The sequence below is a fragment of the Centropristis striata genome, chromosome 18, assembly GCF_030273125.1.
Source record: "Centropristis striata isolate RG_2023a ecotype Rhode Island chromosome 18, C.striata_1.0, whole genome shotgun sequence".
Taxonomy (NCBI): domain Eukaryota; kingdom Metazoa; phylum Chordata; class Actinopteri; order Perciformes; family Serranidae; genus Centropristis; species Centropristis striata.
The window spans coordinates 21,656,267-21,677,828 of record NC_081534.1 but is presented as its reverse complement, the minus strand read 5'-3'; the positions used below and the strand labels follow the sequence as shown (position 1 = coordinate 21,677,828).

The 21,562-nt window shown below is 38.1% G+C and overlaps 1 protein-coding gene across 2 annotated transcripts; it reads left to right on the top strand.

The window, feature by feature from the left end:
* Window positions 1-466: 466 nt before the first annotated feature.
* On the top strand, window positions 467-20,913 carry esr1 (estrogen receptor 1). Of its 2 annotated transcripts, XM_059356193.1 has the most exons (10): window positions 467-2,468; window positions 3,151-3,576; window positions 4,608-4,834; window positions 6,341-6,457; window positions 6,985-7,178; window positions 8,057-8,210; window positions 12,366-12,504; window positions 14,430-14,563; window positions 15,184-15,367; window positions 18,681-20,913. In XM_059356193.1, the coding sequence occupies exons 2-10, from the start codon at window positions 3,281-3,283 to the stop codon at window positions 18,955-18,957; spliced, it is 1,722 nt and encodes a 573-aa protein (XP_059212176.1). In that variant the 5' UTR covers window positions 467-2,468; window positions 3,151-3,280; the 3' UTR covers window positions 18,958-20,913. The 2 variants fall into 2 exon arrangements, with proteins under 2 accessions (XP_059212176.1, XP_059212175.1); XM_059356192.1 differs by lacking the exon at window positions 467-2,468 and having other exon boundaries at window positions 3,140-3,576.
* Window positions 20,914-21,562: the final 649 nt, after the last annotated feature.

Here is a 21,562-nt window from a genome sequence, read left to right as displayed (position 1 = left end):
CTTATCTGTTTTGCACAATATGTTAGGTCATACTGTTTACAGCTTACTGTAGATGCTGTTGATCATTGAGTAACAACTAGTCTTTGTAAATCTCCATCTTAGAGCCGAAATACTTTCCTTTTTGCATGCAGTTGAGGAGAGTGATAGTTATTTTCATTTAGCTCGGCTCAGGTTGTTTTACTGTTACACTCGGTGTCATTGATATGCATGCATCCAAACATGCAGACAGCCATTTAACTTCACCTTCACAAGGCAGATCATAACATAATTTGATAATGTTTGGAAGATTGTAGGCTGTTATTGTTAATGCAGTGTAACAATAACAGTGACGATGTGTGCTTGTTTAGATAAAAAAAGAAAAACCAGACCCTTGTGTCTTTATAGATAAAAATGGATGTCTCTGCACACTGTTACGTCATTTAAACTCTCATTGTCAGTGTCAGTACCTCAGAGACGATGTTAACTGGATTCTTCTCAGTGCTGCTGGAGAGAATTAAATAATTTTCATTATTGGGTTTGATTTAATAAAGAACTGCATTGACCAGCCTTTTTCCAACTGTTGTATTTTACAAGCTTGAGAGATGGCGAATGTGGATATTAATGACTTTATCGGACTGATCTCAAGTGCAGCAACAGTGTTTTATTTACATGCATGTGCCGCCTAATATTGTGAACCAGTTCATCTAAATTTGTGAGCAAATGCATCTATATATAAAATAATCAGTGTATAGCTTTGATTTTCACAAGTCGTGTGACATTTAATTAGTGACTTCTCAGGGTCAGGGCGGACCTAGAAAAACAGCCACAAAACAGCTGGAAATGCTGCAACATGTGCATTACAATCCCAGAATTGTCTGAGGAAAATGAATGGCATAATTTAGCCTGCTGACATGCTTTGTGAATGGTTTGTAATGGAAATTAAGTCAATTATGGGAAGAAGGAACTCCTCTTTGTGAGCCTTTTAGGTGATTTTGCTGTTTCAATTCTCACCCCTTTTTCCTGTTTTCTAATGTAACAGTGTCTTCATTTTATTCCAGGGGAAATGCTTAAAAATATGTATCATCATCAGGGCTACTTGTTTTCCACTTGACCTGACATGTCCTGAAAATTGGGCTGTTTACTCAAGAAAGATGTTGCACAGAGAGGGGAAAATGAAGTCTGTGCCAAATGTTCAGGTTTTCAGGTTCAGTGGGGGAGGTTGCTGCTTGTGATCATCTTTACGAATTTCTGGCATTATTGACTGTATATCAGCTAATGGGTTTACCTAGAAATAAGTATATTTATGTACAGGTGCATCTCAATAAATTAGAATATCAGACAGTTTATTTATGTCAATAATTCAATTCAAAAAGTGGAAATAACACATATAGATCCATTACACACAATGAAACATTTCATGTCTTAATTTATTAAATTTCTTCTAATTGTAATGATTATGGCTTACATTTAATGAAGACCTAAAATTCAGTGTCTCAAAAAATGTATGTTACAAAAGTCCAATTTTAAAAAGTATGTTTGATATGGAAATGTTGGCCTCTGAAAAGTATGTCCATCTATATGCACTCAATACTTGGTTGGGGCTATTTGACTTGAACTACTGGAAATGGACTTTTCCATGATATTCTAATGTATTGATATGCACCTGTAAACCCCCAAATTATTTATTTATTCTTCTCATAATTTGTCTCATTGGATCAGAAATTGCAAATGTGTGCAGTAAATGATTATTTCTACATTGAACTCCTGTTGTAACTGGTTTTATTTTACGCCTGCCATGAATGTTGAATAATTATTCCTACATTTTACAAGTGTTCATAGAAGTGTTTCATCTCACAAGGTTGTTTTTTACTTTGCTGTCTGATCCCAAAACAAGGCAGGACTAATAGGATCACTGACAATCACAAACCTGGAACATTTGTACAGCAAACAAATTGATTTCTTTACTCTTTATCTACATAAATAATCTGTCCCTTTGCTTTGCTTTGATTTGTTTATGTAGTCGGTTTCATCCATGACTTGACCTAACCTAGAGTAATGATTAACTGGTACATTTTGCATATTGTGATCCTATTATACATGGCATCCCCCTTTCAATTAAGAAAATATGATTTCATATTGTTGTAGTGTTTATTAAAAATACTTAATTAAGTCATTTGATTAAAGCAACCATCAGTCCTCTGATCTGGGATTGATTGTGTAATTATTGGCTGTTGGAATGAGATTTGACATCCTGCTCTGTTTGCTGTGTTATGGTGACCTGGCACTAAAACACACTGTGGTTTGGTTATCGATTTGGCTGCATCTTTAATTTGTTTATCCTCTTTTTCAACCTTTCCACTGTTCCCATTGTGTCCAATGAGCCCAGCTAGATTTCCGAGAGTCAGAGCGATGAGAGAGGCGAGCAGAGAGGGAGAGAGAGAAGACTCCAGCGTTGCATAGCAGATACGAGGATGATTCACATGTGAGAGGTGAGTAGTGTTTCAAGGTAGATTCTGGCTTTTCTCTTAGCCACCGTTGTTTAAAACCGTTGCTGTAATGTTTCTCATTTCCACAGTGATTTGATTTAGGGCAGAGTCTCAGGTGTATTCAATAATCTGGCTACAAATAGACTGGTCATACGTCATCCTGATAGCGTGCTGAGTATCAGATAAATTAAACAGCTTAGTTTACAGATGTTTTTCTCTGGGTAGCAGCTGCAACCAGTAAAAGCTTTTCAGTGTGGAAAAAAACAAAAACAAAGGGGGAAGTTTGAAGAGAACCTGTTATAGGAGTGAGAGAGAAGACAGGGAAGTTGTTTGGGAATCACTCTTTCTCTATCCATCTACCTCCTCCTACACATTAGTGGAGACGTATTAGAGGGGAAGAGGGAAATGCTCTGCTGACCAAAAAAAAAGCTGGAAGGAGATTGGGAGGAGTCTTTTTGAATGTTTTCTTGGAGCTTGCTGGGCGGAAGCTAAAGACAGATAGGGGAAAGGGACTGGGAGAATAGTGGACCCTTCAAGTTGCCTGACAGGCTTTATTGGAAAAAAAGGCAGGAGAGACAGAGAGAGAGAGAGCAGCAGCTCGTCTCCACTCCCCCCTCCCAGCAAATGGGAGCGCAGGTCTAAATCATGTTGCATATCAGTGCTGTTGTGCTGTGATGTTGCTCAGGCAGAGCCCGGCGCAGAGCAGGCAGCCTTGTGGACCAGTACTCAGACCCAGGATCAGCCCAGCCTTCTCAGAACTGGAGACCCTCTCCCCGCAGCGTTCCTCGCCGCCACCTCGTGTCCCCTTCAGTGACATGTACCCCGAAGAGAGCACGGGGTCAGGAGGGGTAGCCACTGTGGACTTCCTGGAAGAGACATACGACTACGCAGCCCCCACCCCTGCCCCGACTCCTCTCTACAGCCACACCACCACTGGCTACTACTCTGCTCCTCTGGATGCCCACGGACCACCCTCTGATGGCAGCCTCCAGTCTCTGGGAAGTGGGCCTACCAGTCCTCTTGTGTTTGTGCCCTCCAGCCCCCGACTCAGCCCCTTCATGCACCCACCCAACCACCACTATTTAGAAACAACCTCAACACCAGTGTACAGGTGAGTGAAAACACTTTCTGAAGAGGAGAAAAGTGTTTTTTGATGTGTGACTGGACTAAAAGTTATTTTAACTGACTGTGTCAACAAGTGTGAATCACTGCTTTTGACATTTTGAAAAAAAAAATCATTAATTGGCCATTATCTCTGCCTAAACCAGACTGTTTTGCCAATTTTGTTTGTGCTTGATTGATTATTTTGCTGAAAGGAGAAGTGCAATCAAAACATCCATAGACACGTCAGATTTGTATCTCCAGTATGGCTCCTTTACCCACCCTGACATCATTTGAATACATATTAAAATAATAATATCCATGAGGAAGTAACTTCTCATTTTGTTTATCTTTTCTTCAGAATCTTTTATTTATTTTTCCTAATTTTATTACAATTCCTCCACTGACTTCCTATTGAGTGGCTGTTGGGCATTTTACCACTAATTTTAATATCCTTCACCTAAATATTAAAGCATTGGCATTCAGTCCAGCCCTCACAATGCAGTTATAAACAAAAAATAATTATATAACTGCATTGTTTTTAATCTTTGGCTTTATACAAAACATTGCCACTATCTCCATAGAAAGGATCAAGCTTTGCCCTGGTTTCTAATTCCAGAGATTAAGGACTTTGTCAAAGACCTTGAGAAAGGAACAATACGTAAGAACAACAGAAGCACAGATTGCTTCCTGGCTCAGGTGGAAAATAGTACTCTGCTGTCTCTGCCACTGTCAAATTTAAGTTGGCGTGGTAAATAACCAGTCCCTGCTCCATCTTTTTATGATAAAAGACATTTATTAGAGCAATTTTTGGCAAAGAGAATATTTTGTGGCAAAACAAAGCTTTTTATGTATGTATGTATGTATGTATGTATGTATGTATGTATGTATGTATGTATATATATATATATATATATATATATATATATATATATATATATATATATATAAATTAATCTGCATTACAATTACTATTATTATGACATGATAAAGTGAATGTGTGAGATTTTTAACTGAGCTGATGTCCACGTCCTGTGGCAGGTCCAGCGTCCCATCCGGTCAGCAGTTGGTTTCCAGAGAGGACCAGTGCGGCACCAGTGACGAGTCATACACCGTGGGGGAGTTGGGGGCTGGAGTCGTGGCCGGGACGTTCGAAATGGCCAAAGAGACGCGTTTCTGTGCCGTGTGCAGCGACTACGCCTCTGGGTACCACTACGGGGTGTGGTCCTGTGAGGGCTGCAAGGCCTTCTTCAAGAGGAGCATCCAGGGTGCGTAACCTGTCTTGAACCTGTCAGTAACCTGTCAGTTTCTGCACAAAGGATGTCATTCTTAAAGTGAAAGTTCATGTCCAAGAAATGCTCAGACTGAAACAGAGCTGCAATGATTAGTTGATGAATCAATTATAATTATAATAATATTACATCTTTAAAGCAAATTTTAATGCCAAAATGCCTCTCAAATATGCACATTTCCTGTTTTTCCTTACACTTCACATCTTCAGGTTTTGGACTGATAAAACAAAACATTTAAAGACACCACCTAGGACTTTGAGAGGTGTGAATGGACATTTTTCAATATTTTGTGACATTTTGTAAACCAGACACTTAATCCTTTAATCAAGAAAAGAATTGTCAGATAAATCAATAATGAAAATAATTGTTAGTTGCAGCAGTAGACTTAAACGTCTTCACTTTACCTGGCATGCATTGTTTCCCTTTTCTGTAAGTCGCTTTGGATAAAAGTGTCTGCTAAATGACTAAATGTAAAAAACTATATGAAAGAACACAATTTACAGTATAATACTTGGACTCAAAATGGAGCAGTGCGCTTTTATAAAAACTACTGTCAGTCAGCTAATGAGAATTAAGTGTGGTTTCAAAACATCCAAAACAGAAAATGGTGATTTAGTGCACCAGCTGCTAGTAGGCTCAATGAACTTCCTGTAACCTCAACAGAGAAATAAACAGTCAAATTTGAACTTTATAATGGAGACATAGAAGGAAAACATGTCGTAAATTGTGACGATGTGAAACTGAGAGGTTTTAAGTTAAGGGAGTACATTTTCTTCTTGCATAATAAGAGAAGGAAGGTGAAGAATAATATGTAATATGTTTTTGCAAGTAAACAAATATACACATATACAAAAAACACCAACAATATAAGAGTATGAAAATAGTAAGATAAATAAATAAAAAAGGGGGAGATTTGAAGGATATAAAGGTAGTCAAACCAACAATTCTTATAAAAGCGGCCTTCAGAACCCCTGAGAGTGAATTTTACCTTCTCACGTTTGAGAAAAAGTTTTCAAGCCAGACAGCAGCTGATGGGTGCTTCAATTAATTATTTGTTTTAAATATCCAGTCTGGTGCCTAAATGTCTAAGGAAAACAGCATTTGCTGCCATTTTTGCAAGAAAAATTACTCCTAAGCTTAATTGATAATCACAGTATTTGGCAGTTATTTTTCTGTCTCCAGTGTACGATCTCTGTGTTCTGCTGCCTCTGTGTGCACATAAAAATGAAATCTGCTGTCAGCGGCTTAGTCATGTTTTTGATTTGATGCGTCGGCATATTGATAAGTCCTGCAATGGAAGACTGGTCATAAAGAAACCAATAGTCTCCATGGCAATGACAAAGCCAAGATGCCACGTTTTAATTTTCTCCATCTTGGATCCATTTAAGATGGGAATAGAGTGTTCCTGGCTACTAAATAACATAAATCTGAACTGAACATCGGAGTGGGGGCCTTGAAGTAATAGATTTTCTTCCATTTCAGGTCACAATGACTATATGTGCCCAGCAACCAATCAGTGTACCATTGACAGGAATCGGAGGAAGAGCTGCCAAGCTTGCCGTCTTAGGAAGTGTTACGAAGTGGGCATGATGAAAGGAGGTGGGCATAAAATGCCAAAATAGAGCAAATTAAACATTATTTTCCAAGACCATATTTATTCTATTTTAACAAATGTTGTTTTTTTTGGAATTTGCTGTCCATTTTCTAATCAGTTGTGTTATTATTGGTTATCCTGTTATTTTTTACTTTCTTACTACACAATTGAGCTTTTCTGTATTTTATTTTTGTGTCAGCAAAATAAGATAATCTGCCACATTTCACACACATTTCACACATTTCAAATCTGGTTTCAATCCATCTATGAGAGGATTGGCACAAATACGTGCGTGCTGGTGGATGCAGATAAGCCAGAGACTAACTTTAACGTGACCTTGAAGTGATTTCCTATTAAGGAGTACAACTACTGATTAAAACACACCCACAGTTTGTTTTCATACTTCTTGAACCACACAGGCATCCATATTATCTGCACTGCAGGACTTTGTGGTAAAAACAGGATATCAAGCTATGTGTCGAGGAACAAGCCGGACCAGTTTGTGCGTGTGTAACCTCTGCTGTGCTTCAAGGTGTGCGTAAGGACCGTGGGCGAGTTCTGCGGCGCGACAAACGACGGACTGGCACCACTGACAGAGACAAGGCCTTTAAGGACCTGGAGCACAGGACAGCGCCTCCTCAGGACGGGAGGAGACGCAGCAGCAGCAGCAGCAGTGCCTGTGGTGGAGGAGGAAAGTCAACACTGACCGGCATGCCTCCTGATCAGGTGCTTATTCATGCAGAGACATTCATGTTTTTAAATACTTTATAGTTTTGTAAATTGGCCGGGAGGAGATCTGAAAAGAAACATTAGAAATGATCCTCTGGGGACCATGAATATTCATATATTCATACTTAATTTCATGGCTGAAGACAAAAACTTAAGGGAAATTGCAATAAATGTATATATTTATATTCCACTTTCACTGAGTTAATTTTTTACCCAACGTTGGTCTTGACCATCATTACCAAATATTCATTAATTTATTTATACATTTTTATAACTTTAAATGCAAATGTTTACACAATACCTACTTCAAATAAATTATCATTTTCTGTACATTAAATGCCAGGGGGTAAATGTCAACGATCAGCTACAACATTGATTTTGATGAATTGCATCAAACCCTGATGATGTCCGTCCAGCAGCAGCAATAATATATAGAATAGAATATCTTTATTATCATTGTCACAATTACAACCAACAAAATTAAGTGCATTCCTTGTCAGTGCTAGATAAAATATATATAAATAAAAGTGAGAATTAATAAATAAAAAAACAGGAGAAAAATGTGACAACAACAAACAAGCATAAACAAAGAAAGGAACATCAAACAACCACATTTGCACAAATCCTCATGGCAATAATTGTAGTGAAAACCCAAAAAGCAAGTAATCTTATGAGATCCAATCTGGTGGAAAATAGTAAAAACTAAAATTTTAAAGCTAGTGCTCTAGATTGAAAGCCTGATATAATAGCATGTATGATTTTATACTGGGTGAAAAGTTGTAGTTTTAATGGGTTGCAATTGAGACATTTTTGTCCTAAAAGTCAATGAAACAGCTTGTGTTTTTCTGGTTAACTTATTTCTGTTGTTTCTGCAGGTGCTTCTCCTGCTGCAGGGTGCCGAGCCCCCAATACTGTGCTCCCGGCAGAAGCTGAGCCGACCCTACACCGAGGTCACCATGATGACCCTGCTCACCAGCATGGCCGACAAGGAGCTGGTGCACATGATCGCCTGGGCCAAGAAGCTTCCAGGTACTGCTTAGAGTATAAAAGTATAAAAGTTCAGCAGTGCAAACCCTCCTTTTTTTCTTTTTTTTTCTTTTTTACAGATTTGACTAAACAACCATTCATCTCTCTCATTTTGACAGATGATCTGTTCAATTCTTAGCTCAATCATGAGGTCTGTTCATTTAAACACATATTCATAAATGCCTCTTTTGAGCAGACTGTTCAGATATCCAGTACCTCCAGGTCGCACGTCATCAATTACTCACAAATTCGCAGAGTCATTTCCTCAAACACTCAGTTGCTTTCACAGCCCCCAGACACTCTGAGACTCAATCCATCACCACACATCTTGCAGATAGGTGACATATATTCTTTATTAATGACAAAAAATAAGTCTTATCTCCCTTCTGGGAATAGAAAGTTTCAATCTCCGTCTGGTCAAAGATTATGGGAAATACACGTATTTATCTTCAATATGTGTGAATTATTCTGTTACACAGTTCAGTTATGTTTATTTATTTAGTTAAAATTTAATTTGTATACCATCTGATTGTTATCATTGGTGGAGTTGGGAAGGATTTCTATTTGTCCAAATGTCTTATTAAAATTCACCTTTAGATTTTTTTTTAAAAATACACGTAAAGTTGGAATAATTTTGTTTTCAGATACAATCCTCTGTTAATTGTGGTTTCATTTTCATTGTGATATGTTTGGATGATATTCACTGATAATGTTTTATGAAGATATACACTTTAACTGTCAAGAATAAATCAAATTATCACAGTTATTCCATGGAAAGAGGTAAAAAGTATTTTATTCCAACTTTATGGCCAACCGTGTATTCAAATTTCAAGGAGCAAAATAGCTGACTCTAGTACTTTAACAGACAGCATCTGAAGGCTGTTGACAGACGGACCGATCAGTGACAGATCACCAGATTTTGAGATTTGGCTCTCGTGTTCATATTCTGGCCTTTATTTCTGTCTGGGAGCAAAAACTACGACTCACTGGAACAGTTAGGACTTTCTTGAGACTTGCCAGCTGTCTGGTGACGTTCATGGGCCGTTAAACACATCCTTATCTTTAATGTGAATGTGGTCTGTAGGGAATTATTTTTTGCTTGTTTAAAGGTATAAATTTAAAATATATATCAAGAGATCTTAGCCTATTTAGGACATTGAACCACAAACTTGCAACATATGGACAACAGAAAAAATGCCTCTATCTATCTGTCTGTCTGTCTGTCTGTCTGTTTATAACATGTAAAGTTGTTTTTAGTGAAATGTCTTTTATTGAGAGATCTAGCACTAGGAATAAATTTTTGTTTCATAAGTCATTCTGAATAATTGTTTCCGAGGTATCAAAGTATTAATTTGATCTCCCCAGAAGGAACAGACTGTAGGAGAGAAACAGTATAGCCTCTGCTCTATAAACTGAAATTCTAAGTTATTTTATTTATCTTTGTTTTATAGCCAATAAATGTCTTCCGTTCACAAACTGTTGGGAGGACTACTGGCATTATAAAAGTGATGGATCATAGTGAAATAAAAACCTCTCAGTGTAAACTTCATTTTTCTTTGTTTGGTGGTTGAGTCAGAGACTAACTATAACATCCAGTTTAATAAATTCTTGCTTATGCCTGAAGCTTTGGGTATAGTATATTCAGACATTCTTGCCCAGTAAGTACGCAGATGACGGCAGGTTCAAAACATTTGAGTCAGGTCGGCTGGAGCACCGTGACATGTTTTGTCCAAATTGAGAAATATTTTCAAAAGCACAGAAACAGAGACTTTACAAACATTCAAATGTACAGGTAGGGTTGCCATAGATCCTTAAAAAATCCGTAAAGATTTTCTTTAAGAAGTCTTATTTTTATTTAGATGATGAGGTGATGCCTTGTTGCATGCAAAAGTTTCACTTATTTAAATATGTCTTTGGTTGTGACTTAGTGCAGCTCTTTCTTTTACTTTTAATGTTAAGATTGGTTCTTCACGAGGTAAAAGTATTAAAGAAATACACAAAACAGTAAAGATGATGCTAAGCTACATACAGTTAACCAGAAGGGTCCCGAGAAAACACAAATGTCTCCTGTTATTTCTGATGGTTTTCAGTGCAGAGTTGCAACAGGAAGGAGAAGAGTGAACTTTTAATTTCGGAGGTGCTTAGCTGAGTACAAATTTCATGGACTGTGAATTAAATATAGATTATATAGATACTGTAACAAATAGCGTAGCCCTACTCTGTGAGTGAAAGAACAGCCTTATTTTTTTACACAGTATTCCAAGCAAATTGTAATTAATATTCAATTTTTATTGGGATTACTTCAGGAGATTTACACATGAGATCTGAAAATATCTTGAAAAATATCCCTATTAATATTTTCAAAGATATTTTAAATATAAAGCTCAGCCCTAATGTGCATCAATGCTGCTATAATATATATATATATATATATATATATATATATATATATATATATATATATATATATATATAGCTGTCCAGATGTCCTGTGGGACAGAGGTGCCTGCTGCCCTCGATTGTTGTCTGTTTTACTGCTTAGGCAACAGCAAGGTGATGGGAGACTTTTATAGTGGAGGCACACACACACACACACACACACACACACATGCAGAGCCATTACAGCAATGGTTATTACAGTCATCACCTTTGAGAGGATTGTTTGGCCAATCCCCTGGCACCCCACAGAGCCTAAATGCAGTATAGGACACATCACCCTTTTGCATGCACACACACACACACACACACACACACACACACACACACACACACACACACACACACACTGACAAGCTCCCTAAGTGAGTAAATCCTAAATTTGAGGTATTACAACCTTGTGCGCCACTAAAAGCCCAAAGGCACACAGTTTTAATTGCGAGGGGTCCCAAACCGGGTACAAAGGGGGACAATGGGAGGGAATTGGCTGTAATTACATATGAATTGAGACAGCTGAGTGCCAGCGATAAGGCTTCGTCTGAGAGCAGCGAGATTGCAGATTGTTTCATTTAAGTAGACGTTCCCTGCCAGAAAACAAGAGCAATGCATGTTTTTGTTTTTATGAGTGGGACGAAGGTGCACAGAAAACATTCAACTCTGACAGTGTTAATATTCAACATCATACTGCAGTTGACACCCACCGCTCCGGCTAATCAGCTTTCATACACTTATCAACAACAGACATGTATGTCTCTGTTTGGATTTGCTCTTTATTCTAAATAACTGCTGTGATCAGAAAATTGTCCCAGGGCTGGCCTGAGACTTTTGGGTCCCAAAGCTGGATTTGTTTTGTTCTGTGTTGCCACTAAACATGACACTGAACCAACGTGTCCATTGTAAATATTAGTTCAACACACAAGCAGACCAAGACCCATTAGCAGCAACACTATCTTCATATAGACTACAGTTAATACAATATTTGTCTGTTACCGCCTGACACTATGAATGGTCCTACTCTATGGCCTTTTTTATGTGATCTGGTTAAATTTTGATGCATATTTTAGTGTTCTCACTTCATGTGCAAGACGTCTGAATGTAGAAAGGATATGACAATACCAAAAACAAATGATGCACAAGGTAATAGTATGGTTATGAATATCAGTTTACTACAAATAACTGTTTTTTTTTTATTGTGCTAAGCAATCAAATGAGAAGGGAAGATAAAAATGAGCCAGTTTAAGTGAAAGAAAAAGAGCAACATTTCTAGAAGCAGATAATATATGAATACACACCGAAACAGTCAATCAGCACTTAGTTCGGGAACACTATTTTTTTCTTTGGCTGCTTTATGTGTTTACCTCTGCTAATCAACACAGTAGGTTGCCAGGTTTGCGTGCATTGCAATAGAAATCACCCATTCGTGTTTAAAAAACTAAATGCAGATTTTTCAATATCTCAAAGTCAGTCAGTCCTTTTGAGTCATTTGTGTTAACTCTCAGGAGTCTTTTAACAAGGTTAGTTAAGCAAGTCTCAAGTACTCAAATCATGTGACTCGAGTCCCCCACTTCTGGTTTTTAGTGATGATTATATGAAGTTTACTTGAGAGGTCATCCGTCAGTGCTGATACGGCTGCTCAAAACTATTAAAAAAGTGTAAAATGTGCTCAGGGTTTGGATCCCTTTCACAAAGACGATTGTTAGAATGCACTTGGTGTGTTTTTAGGTTTCCTGCAGCTCGGCCTCCACGACCAGGTACAGCTGCTGGAGAGCTCGTGGCTGGAGGTGCTGATGATCGGGCTCATCTGGAGGTCCATCCACTGTCCCGGCAAACTCATCTTCGCTCAGGACCTCATACTGGACAGGTAGCTCGCCTCACGTCTCTGTGACAGGCACCTTTCTGCACTTTTTTGTCCCCGCTTTTCCATCTATCTCTCACTCTCACACAGATCTGAAGAGTGATACATCAGCATTGTAGATTTTCCATTTCACACCTTGACAGCCATTGTGCCACCCTAGCACGCCCGCCATAGAGTGAAAGACTAATTACATGTTCCCCACGGAGAGAAGAGCAGCCTCTCTCTCACCTGAAATACCCCCTCATCATTACAGTGCTGAGCTGGCAACCAGGGCCCAGATTTAATCAAAGAGTCAATGCAAGGAATGATGAAGAAAGAAGAAAGATGGAGGGAGAGATAACGGGGAAGGAGGCTGAGGAGAGGGAGCTAAATGACGAACAGAGAGGACAAAAAAAAGAAAAATAGAGATGCAGGAGAGACATGAGACTTTCTGCTTTGCAGGCACAGCCTGTTCCCTCCATTTCCCCCCGTGTTCAAAGTAAACAAGCTGGCTGAACCACGGTATCTGCCTCGGAGAGACAGAGAGGGAGGTGGAGACAGAGAGGGACGAGGCAGACATGCAGACAGACAGACACACAGGGCTTTTACCCTCTGATGTGTCTGATGGTCCCATTTGATTCAAAAGTGTATTACAGAGTATTATCTCTAAAACCTGGTCCCCGTATGAGTGTCCTCACCAATTGGAAATGATGACTAAAACGCTGCGGGTCAGGGTTGACAGATTCCCTCGTCTCTGTGCTGTCCAGGTTTATCTTGCACTCCGACCACTGGATATTATCCATCTTTTCCCTCACTTTTCAACTGTGCTGACAAATGGAGCATTGCAGCGATTCAGTCCATTAGCTGTTTATCTGGACGCTCCTTGGATAGCTTCATGGTCGCACACGAAGTCAGGTGGGGGTTTTTTTTCCTCCTCATGGTGCACTGCAGCTCAGAAACCTGGGCTCTGTGACTTATGGAGTTTTAACTCTTGGGCTTCTCTTTAAAGCAGCAGCTGTGATATTGACATATTTGATGAAACTGCCGCTGCATCCTGACAGTTATACACGAGACAGATAATCTGTGAAAATGCCTGAACAAAAACAACCAATCATGTCAGAGACTGTACGTGAACTTCAATCAAACTGTCAAACAAGGCGGTGCTGAATCGATCAAATATGAATCTAGATTCCTTTACTGCATTGCCTATTTCTCTTCTGCTTCTGTAAACTAAACTTCTGTTTAGTTTTAAATTGAGTTTGCAGAAAGAGGTCTCACTCCAGATTTTCTTTTTGCATGTTTCAGTTTCTGTCTACTTCAGCTCTGATTAGAGGACAAAAATCTGTCTGCAAAAGTCTGCATAAAAAACTCCCATACAATTATATATTTATATTGTCTTCCACTTTCACAGATTTATTTCGTTTAATTAACATCCGTCCTGATCATAATGACCAAGTAGTCATTCGCTTCAAACCCTTTAAATGCCTGTTTGTTTATATAATTGCATTACATAATTAATTACACTGTTGTTGTTTTAATGATGATTAGAAACAACAATGATTTTGATGCGTCTGAAGTGCTCCATAGAACAGGAGAAAATGACTCAGTCTGGTCAGGGCTCTGATTTAAAATCCTGATTTATATATATATATATATATACATACTATATAGAATTCATGATTTTATGCTGCAGTGGCTGTGGGATCAAAAAGTGTGTTTAATAGTTTCAATGAAGACATTTTCTTTGGATACAAAATCTATTATAGATTTATTTTAGCAGCTAAGATTAGACTTCCAAAATAAAACAAATCAGTCTCACACAGTTGCCAGTATTCATGCCATAATGCTTTTACACTGCCAAAATGATCAAAAAAGAAAGAGAGAAAAAGAGAAATCCAAAACTCTAAAATCTAAACAAAATTCCTCAAGTTTTCTGTCTTGCTACTCTGCAGGAGTGAAGGCGACTGCGTCGAGGGCATGGCTGAGATCTTCGACATGCTGCTGGCCACGGCTTCCCGCTTCCGCCTGCTCAAACTCAAACCCGAGGAGTTTGTCTGTCTCAAAGCCATCATCTTGCTCAACTCTGGTGAGTGTTTACGGTTTTCATCACCTCCTTGTGAAACATTTTCAGAGAAACTGAGAGTCCTCCGATGCCTGGAAACACAGACGGTGGAAAGGAGAGACTCCTCTCTGATCAAAACAAAAGCTCTCTGGCTTAATTCTTTTTAATTACACGCTGTTTTGCTGCTCGCACTTCGTCACAGGTTTCCAATTTTGTCCTCAAGAGTAAATATTGAACAGTGTCAAACTACACCCACAGAGGTGTAGCTCTGAACGCTGCTCAGGCACATTAGTTGAACAGAGTGTTCTGGAAAGGCCTGTACCGTCAATATGCCCGATAACTGTTCCCATGACAACATGAGGGAGCACAGAGGGCCGTGTTTGTCCCGGAGATTGAGATATTCTATATGGGAAACTGAGTGGACTGAAATACCAACAGGATGACACAAATGGCGCAGCTGCTGCAGCCGGATGAACGTTTGATTGCTGTGTGGGCAAAACAATTAATGCTCTGCTCTTATGTGCATGTGTGACTCACATATTTGACCAAATAAAAGTTACAAATTGTTATTTTTTATGTCTATATGAGTGAGTTTCTCCTTCCGAAGCCTGTTTATGATCAGAAAGTCTGTTTTCCTCTCTCAGGTGCCTTCTCTTTCTGCACCGGCACGATGGAGCCGCTCCACGACACGGCGGGCGTGCAGAACATGCTGGACACCATCACAGACGCTCTCATACATCACATCAGCCAATCAGGATGCTCCGTTCAGCAGCAGTCGAGACGGCAGGCCCAGCTGCTCCTCCTGCTCTCCCACATCAGACACATGAGGTGAGATTTAATTAGAAAAGGTCTCTGTATTTCACACATTAAAAGGCTTCAACAGTGGTTCTTTTAGAGCTTAGAACTTCAAAGATAAATGCTTTAAAAGAGTTTTTAAAAAAGATCATTGTCTCTTTTCAAGGCAGCTCCCTTTAAAATGAATCATCAATAAACGGCAGACAGGTGCTTTGTCTCATCTCACTTTTAAACTTCTTTCTATTCGCTGATGAATAGAAAGAAGTTTAAAAGTAAAAGAAGTTGTTTCTGTAGATTATATGAAGTGGTGTTTTTTAAAAAAACAACTAATCTGCTCGCTGGTGGGTTTCGGGTTAGACCGAAAAAAATATATATTTTGAGCAAAAGCTTATAACAGAAGAACCGTAAGGCCAAAGGCCACATTTTCTAGTTTCTGAAAATGTGCTGAAATTGTTTAGCATGTGGCAAGTGAGGCCATAATCTTTGCTGTCTTTGAAGCCAGCAGACTCCATTGACCAAAACAGTAATTTAACCTCACTTAGCATATTAAGCCGTTCGCTGATGGGGAGTTTGTGAAGGACCGCTGAACCAGTGTGGCCCTCAGAGATATCCTGGCTCCCTGAATTGGCCCTTTGACCCCTTCCTCCTGTCCTATAGAATATTGTTTTAAATAACTTTTTCCACTTTTAGTTAGGGCTACAGGGTGGTGTTAGCACTCTCGCCTCACAGCAAGAGGGTCGCCGGTTCGCCTCCCTACTGCGGCTCTTCAGTGTGGAGTTTGCATGTTCTCTCCGTGTCAGCGTGGGTTCTCTCTGGGTCCTCCAGCTTTCTGCCACAGTCCAAAAACATGCACTTAGGTTTAATTGGTGACTCTAAATTGAACCGTAGGTGTGAATGACAGTGTGATTGTCAGTTTCTATATGTCAGCCCTGCGATAGTCTGGCCACCTGTCCAGGGTGAACCCCGCCTCTCGCCCAGTGTCAGCTGGGATCAGCTCCAGCCCCCGCGACCCGAGTGTGGATAAGCGGTTAAGGATAATTAATGAATTAACTTTTAGTTAGTTGTCATATTATGTAGGATAATGTGGCACACATTTCAGCAGCATGTAGAATACAATTTGGTTATGCAAAAATGTGATTAACAATTTTTAATGGCTCTTAATATACTGTATACATAATTTTTTTCTGGACAATGTTGGACCTTATAGAGTATTGTGCTCACTTTGAAATGTTTTCATACTTCAGTCATTTTTGGATATCCCATAATATGGTGTTTCTTCGTTATTTTTGGACAAAAATGTTTTTTTGTCATTTATTCATTATGCTCTAATATTTGTCTACAGACTATAACTGCCCAATTTTAAGCATTTTTAGGCATTTTAAAATGTGACCATTTTTGACAAAAATCAACATGCTATAGTATGACTTTTTTGCAATGGTGGAAAGTAACTATGTACATTTACTCAAGTACTGGACTTAAAGTACTTTTCATGTACATTTTATATAACTTTATACTTCTACTCCACTACATTTTGAGGTAAATTTTGTACTTTTTACTCCACTACATTTAGCTGACAGCTTTAATTACTTTTCAGGTCAAGATTGAAAATGAAAAACATGATACAAATGATTACCCATTTTTATAAATGAAACCACTTAAAAGTGTCATTACACAGTATGGTATTAGTACTTTTACTGAAGTAAAGGATCTGAATACTTCTTCCACCACTGTCCTTTTTACTTCTTTCCTTTTTTTTTTAAACTTTTTTTTTTTAAACTTTTTTTAAACTTTTTTTTTTGGTAATTTTTAAAAAAAAACTTTAAAAAATTGAATTTTTTAACTTTTTTTTTACTTTTCAGGCGTAACGGGGCCGCGCATGCGCAGTACGCTGCAAAGCCGCGCATGCGCAGTACTCGACCTGAAAAGTTAAAAAAAAAAAAAAAAAAAAAGTTTAAAAAAAAAGTTTTTTAAAAAAAGTAAAAAAAAAAAAGGTTAAAAAAAAGGGGGAAAAAAAGTTATAATACCACACTGTGAAATGACTCCACTCCGCTCATTTTAACTACCTAATAAACTTTTAAGTGGTTTCATTTATAGAAATGGGTAATCATTTTAAATGTATCATTTTTTTCATTTTAAACCTTGAACCAAAATTTAGTGGAGTAGAAGTATAAAGTTACTTAAAATGTACATAAAAGTACCTCAAAATTGTACTTTAAGTCCAGTACTTGAGTAAATGTACATAGTTACTTTCCACCATTGCTACCTGCCTCTTCTAACTTATACATATCAGTTAAGGTGCCCACACTATAACACTTAAGGCAATGAAATTCATAGGGGTGGTATAGACTGGCCCCTGTAGCGCACACACCCCGACGGCAGCATGCCCCGACACGCGTGTACTGCGAGGGCCCGTTGCAGTACGCTGCTGGGCCGCGCACGCGCAGTATTCAACCTGAAAAGTTAAAAAAAAAGTTTTTAAAAAAAAAGGCAAAAAAAAAAAAGTAAAGAAGTAAACAGGACATCGGTGGAAGAAGTATTCAGATCCTTTACTTCAGTAAAAGTACTAATACCACACTGTGAAATGACTCCACTCACAGGTCGTTGCCCTAATAACAACAAAAATAGCTCATAAGAGTTTAATTTAAGAGCTGATTCTTGATAGTGGTTTTGGTTATTGTTATTAAGTAAACCGTGGAAAATGTCTAGATATCAGCTCTTAAATTAAACTCTTATGAGCTATTTTTGTTGTTACCATTATATTTTTCCAAACACATGTACTTTTAGTTGGACCAGGCATTAAAATAAGAAATTGAAGAAAAAGGGTGGTCTAGAAGTTTTTTCAATGACTGTAAATGAGTAGGGTTGTCAAAAGTATCGATACTCAAAAAAGTATAGATACTAAAACGTTGTATCCGGATATGATACTCATTTTCAAAAGTATCGATACGCCCCCTGCACAGCATACAACCTCAAAATGTTGTTATAATTGTTATTGTTTATTGTTTTTATTTATTTTTTGCACTACCTAAGACCTGACGCTTGTTATCATAGTTGCAGTTTCTTTTTGCACAACTGTTTTTTTATTATAAATATTTAACCTGTGGTTCTGTTAATTTTTACACGTTGCATTTTTCTTGGTAATGAAAATATTTCCGTTAAATTTTGGGGTCTTTGTTTTTATCCGCGTGGTATCGAAAATGGTATCGAGTATCGAATATTTAACTGAGTATCGTTATCGAGTTGAAAATTTTAGTATCGTGACAACCCTATAAATGAGGGAAACCTCAGTGCCTTACGAGTTTAAATAAAGTGTTATATAAACTCCTCCTCTCTCTTGTGTCTGCAGTAACAAAGGCATGGAGCATCTCTACAGCATGAAGTGCAAGAACAAAGTGCCTCTGTACGACCTGCTGCTGGAGATGCTCGACGCTCACCGCCTCCACCGCCCAGACAGACTGGGTCAGGCCTGGACCGACGGAGAGCCGCCCCCTGACACCAGCAGCAACAGCGGAGGCTCCACTTCATCTGGTTCTGGACCCAGAGTCAGCCACGAGAACCAGAGCAGAGGCCCCACAGTCCTGCAGTACGGAGGCCCCCGCTCTGACTGCACACACATCCTATGAGACAGCAGGCTACATCTGAAGGTCAAAGGTCATCTCTGTGGGTGATGTGAGAAAAGGTTCAGGATTGAAAGATAAAAAGGTTGTATTTGAATTCATTTCATGAGTTAATTGTTTATAAATTAAGTGATTTTATAGTCGTAGCTGTTTAGGGAGAATTGTTTCCTTTGCACTACTTCAATCCACCACAATATGAGCTTCATCTTCTGCGCTGCCTTTCATGAAACCTGTGATTCTGAGTCTCTTACAGCTTTACAGTGCAGCTTATTATTTACTAAACAGCAGGTGTTGGGTCATATTGTGGCGCTCTGTTGGCTTTGAAATAATGAGCAGCTAATTTTTTCTTTTTATTCGCCTCGACCAAAGTGCACTTCCTCTGGGGTTTAAAGGAATATTTCACCCTTAAAATGATCGTTTGTGTTTCAATTACTGACCCTGTGTCACCTTGAATTATTGAAGAAAACAGTGTTTTTCATTCACGCCTCCACAGTGAACAAACGTAGTAAATCCTTGATGAATTCAAGTAAATGAGGGCCACATTTAACAACAGCAAAACTATATAAAAACTGGGACAGTTCTTGTTATGATTATCCCGGCCGAAATAATTGCAACGTACAAAAGTATCCAGATAATCTTCAAAATATGCTTTTTCTTAGTCTTAAAATCTTAAAAAAGCACTAAAACATACTTTTCTCTAAATTAAAAAAAAAATATATATATATATATATTATTGAATCGCAGATAAGACACACATGTTTTTTTAGTGAACATCCTTAAATTAGATATTCATAAATCATACCATTATTATAGTTAAAACAGTGCTTACTTAAATGCATCAATAATAATTATCCAATAATATTATTGGAATATTCTGCATAATGAGTACTTTTTCTTTTGATACTTTAAGTGAATGCAGGACTTTTACTAGTAGTGGAGTAATTCTGCAGTGTGGTATTAGTACTTCTACTTAATAATAATCTGAATACTTTTTCCACTACTGGTCGCACATTTACTCAGTTTTTGAATTATTCGTTCACCGTGGAGGAAGTTGAGAAAGTTTGCTTCAAGTCGTCAAGCCAACACACAGTCAGTAATTGACATAAAATGATTTAAAGGCTGCAGTATTAATTTAAGGGGCTTATGGGCATTGTTTTTACTTATAAATGTTAAGATAATTACACACTAAACTGTGATAAAAATAGTTAAAATGAATGTGTAGTTGAATTCCAACATTGTAAAAGACTAAACAACATTTTGTGTTTACGGCACACACTCAATTTTAAACTTGGGAAGAAAATTCTTTCAATGATGAAATTATGAAATGAGCAGTGTGAGGTTATCTGATGAACTTTGAACAGTTACAGACTACAAACACTGATTACTAAATGAAGGAAGCTTTATCGTTGAGAAACTTCTCCTTTATCTACAGCTTTCTGTGTGTGTGTCGTCTGTTTGTTCTTTATGCTGGCACCAAAGTTATTTTCTGAACTTGTGTGTGGACGTGAGACTGAGCTACGAGCAGCTTCAAGCTCATTTGATGATTAGATTGTTTTGTCTTGATGCAGTTGTTCAGCTTTTCAACCACTTCAGAGCTACAGCTGGTTATTGTTGATCCACTAATTCAGTGATTACATGTTGAGTTTGGCTGGATTTACACACTTCCAAAAATGACAAATTATCATGATGTACGTGAACATACGTGATTGTTTTCATTTGTTTAAATGGAACAAATTGAATCTGACTGTAAAAATATATCTATATCTGATATGGGCATGATCAGGTGTTTCCTTTCTTAGCTGCTATACACTTCTCAGTATTAGTGTATTTATAGAATATCAGAAAATAAAGGAAATGGTCCTTAGAGATCAAATTTACATATTAAAAAAAAAACTAATTCTCTCCGATTAACCATTTTAAATCCTAAATGTGGTAAATATGCTACAACAAAACAAAAATGTGTTCAGACAGAATGTTTTTGTATCCTCTTTGCACCATGCACAGTTGATCTGTTGATCATGTCTGTCTTTCAGTCTGGAGGCTGATCTGATTTTTTGGGAGTGTCGGTGTAGGCCAACAAGGTTATAACGTGTTCTCGGTCAAACAGTTGAAGTCTGCATTGTCAGCGGCTCCCAGTTCTTATTGATTCTTGTTCTACTGAACCATCATGTAGCTGCTGCTCAAATATGTAATACTGAACACACAGAGAAGAACTTGTGTGTTACTTGACACAAATAGGAGTTTGTATAGACACAGCTTCATTTCCCAGATCAGGGAAATAACTAAAAGATGGAACCCTAAAAAACAGTTTCTCTCCTTTTTCTTCACTTCTCTGTGCGTTCATTCAATAGGAACCTCTTCCTAAATGGATGCTCTGGCAGGCCATCACCATTTTCAGCATTTTTTTTTCTGGAGACTATCGGGCTCAAGTATAGTAGGACTTTTTTGTGGGGGGTCATTTTTTGGACTTCCATTATATGGTGGGGGTTTTTTTCCACTATTTTTGGACAAACTATACTACTACATGTATCAACGGACTATAATCGACCCATTTGAAGCATTTTTAGCCATTTAAAAATTTCACCATTTTTGAAAAAAAAACATCATTTTT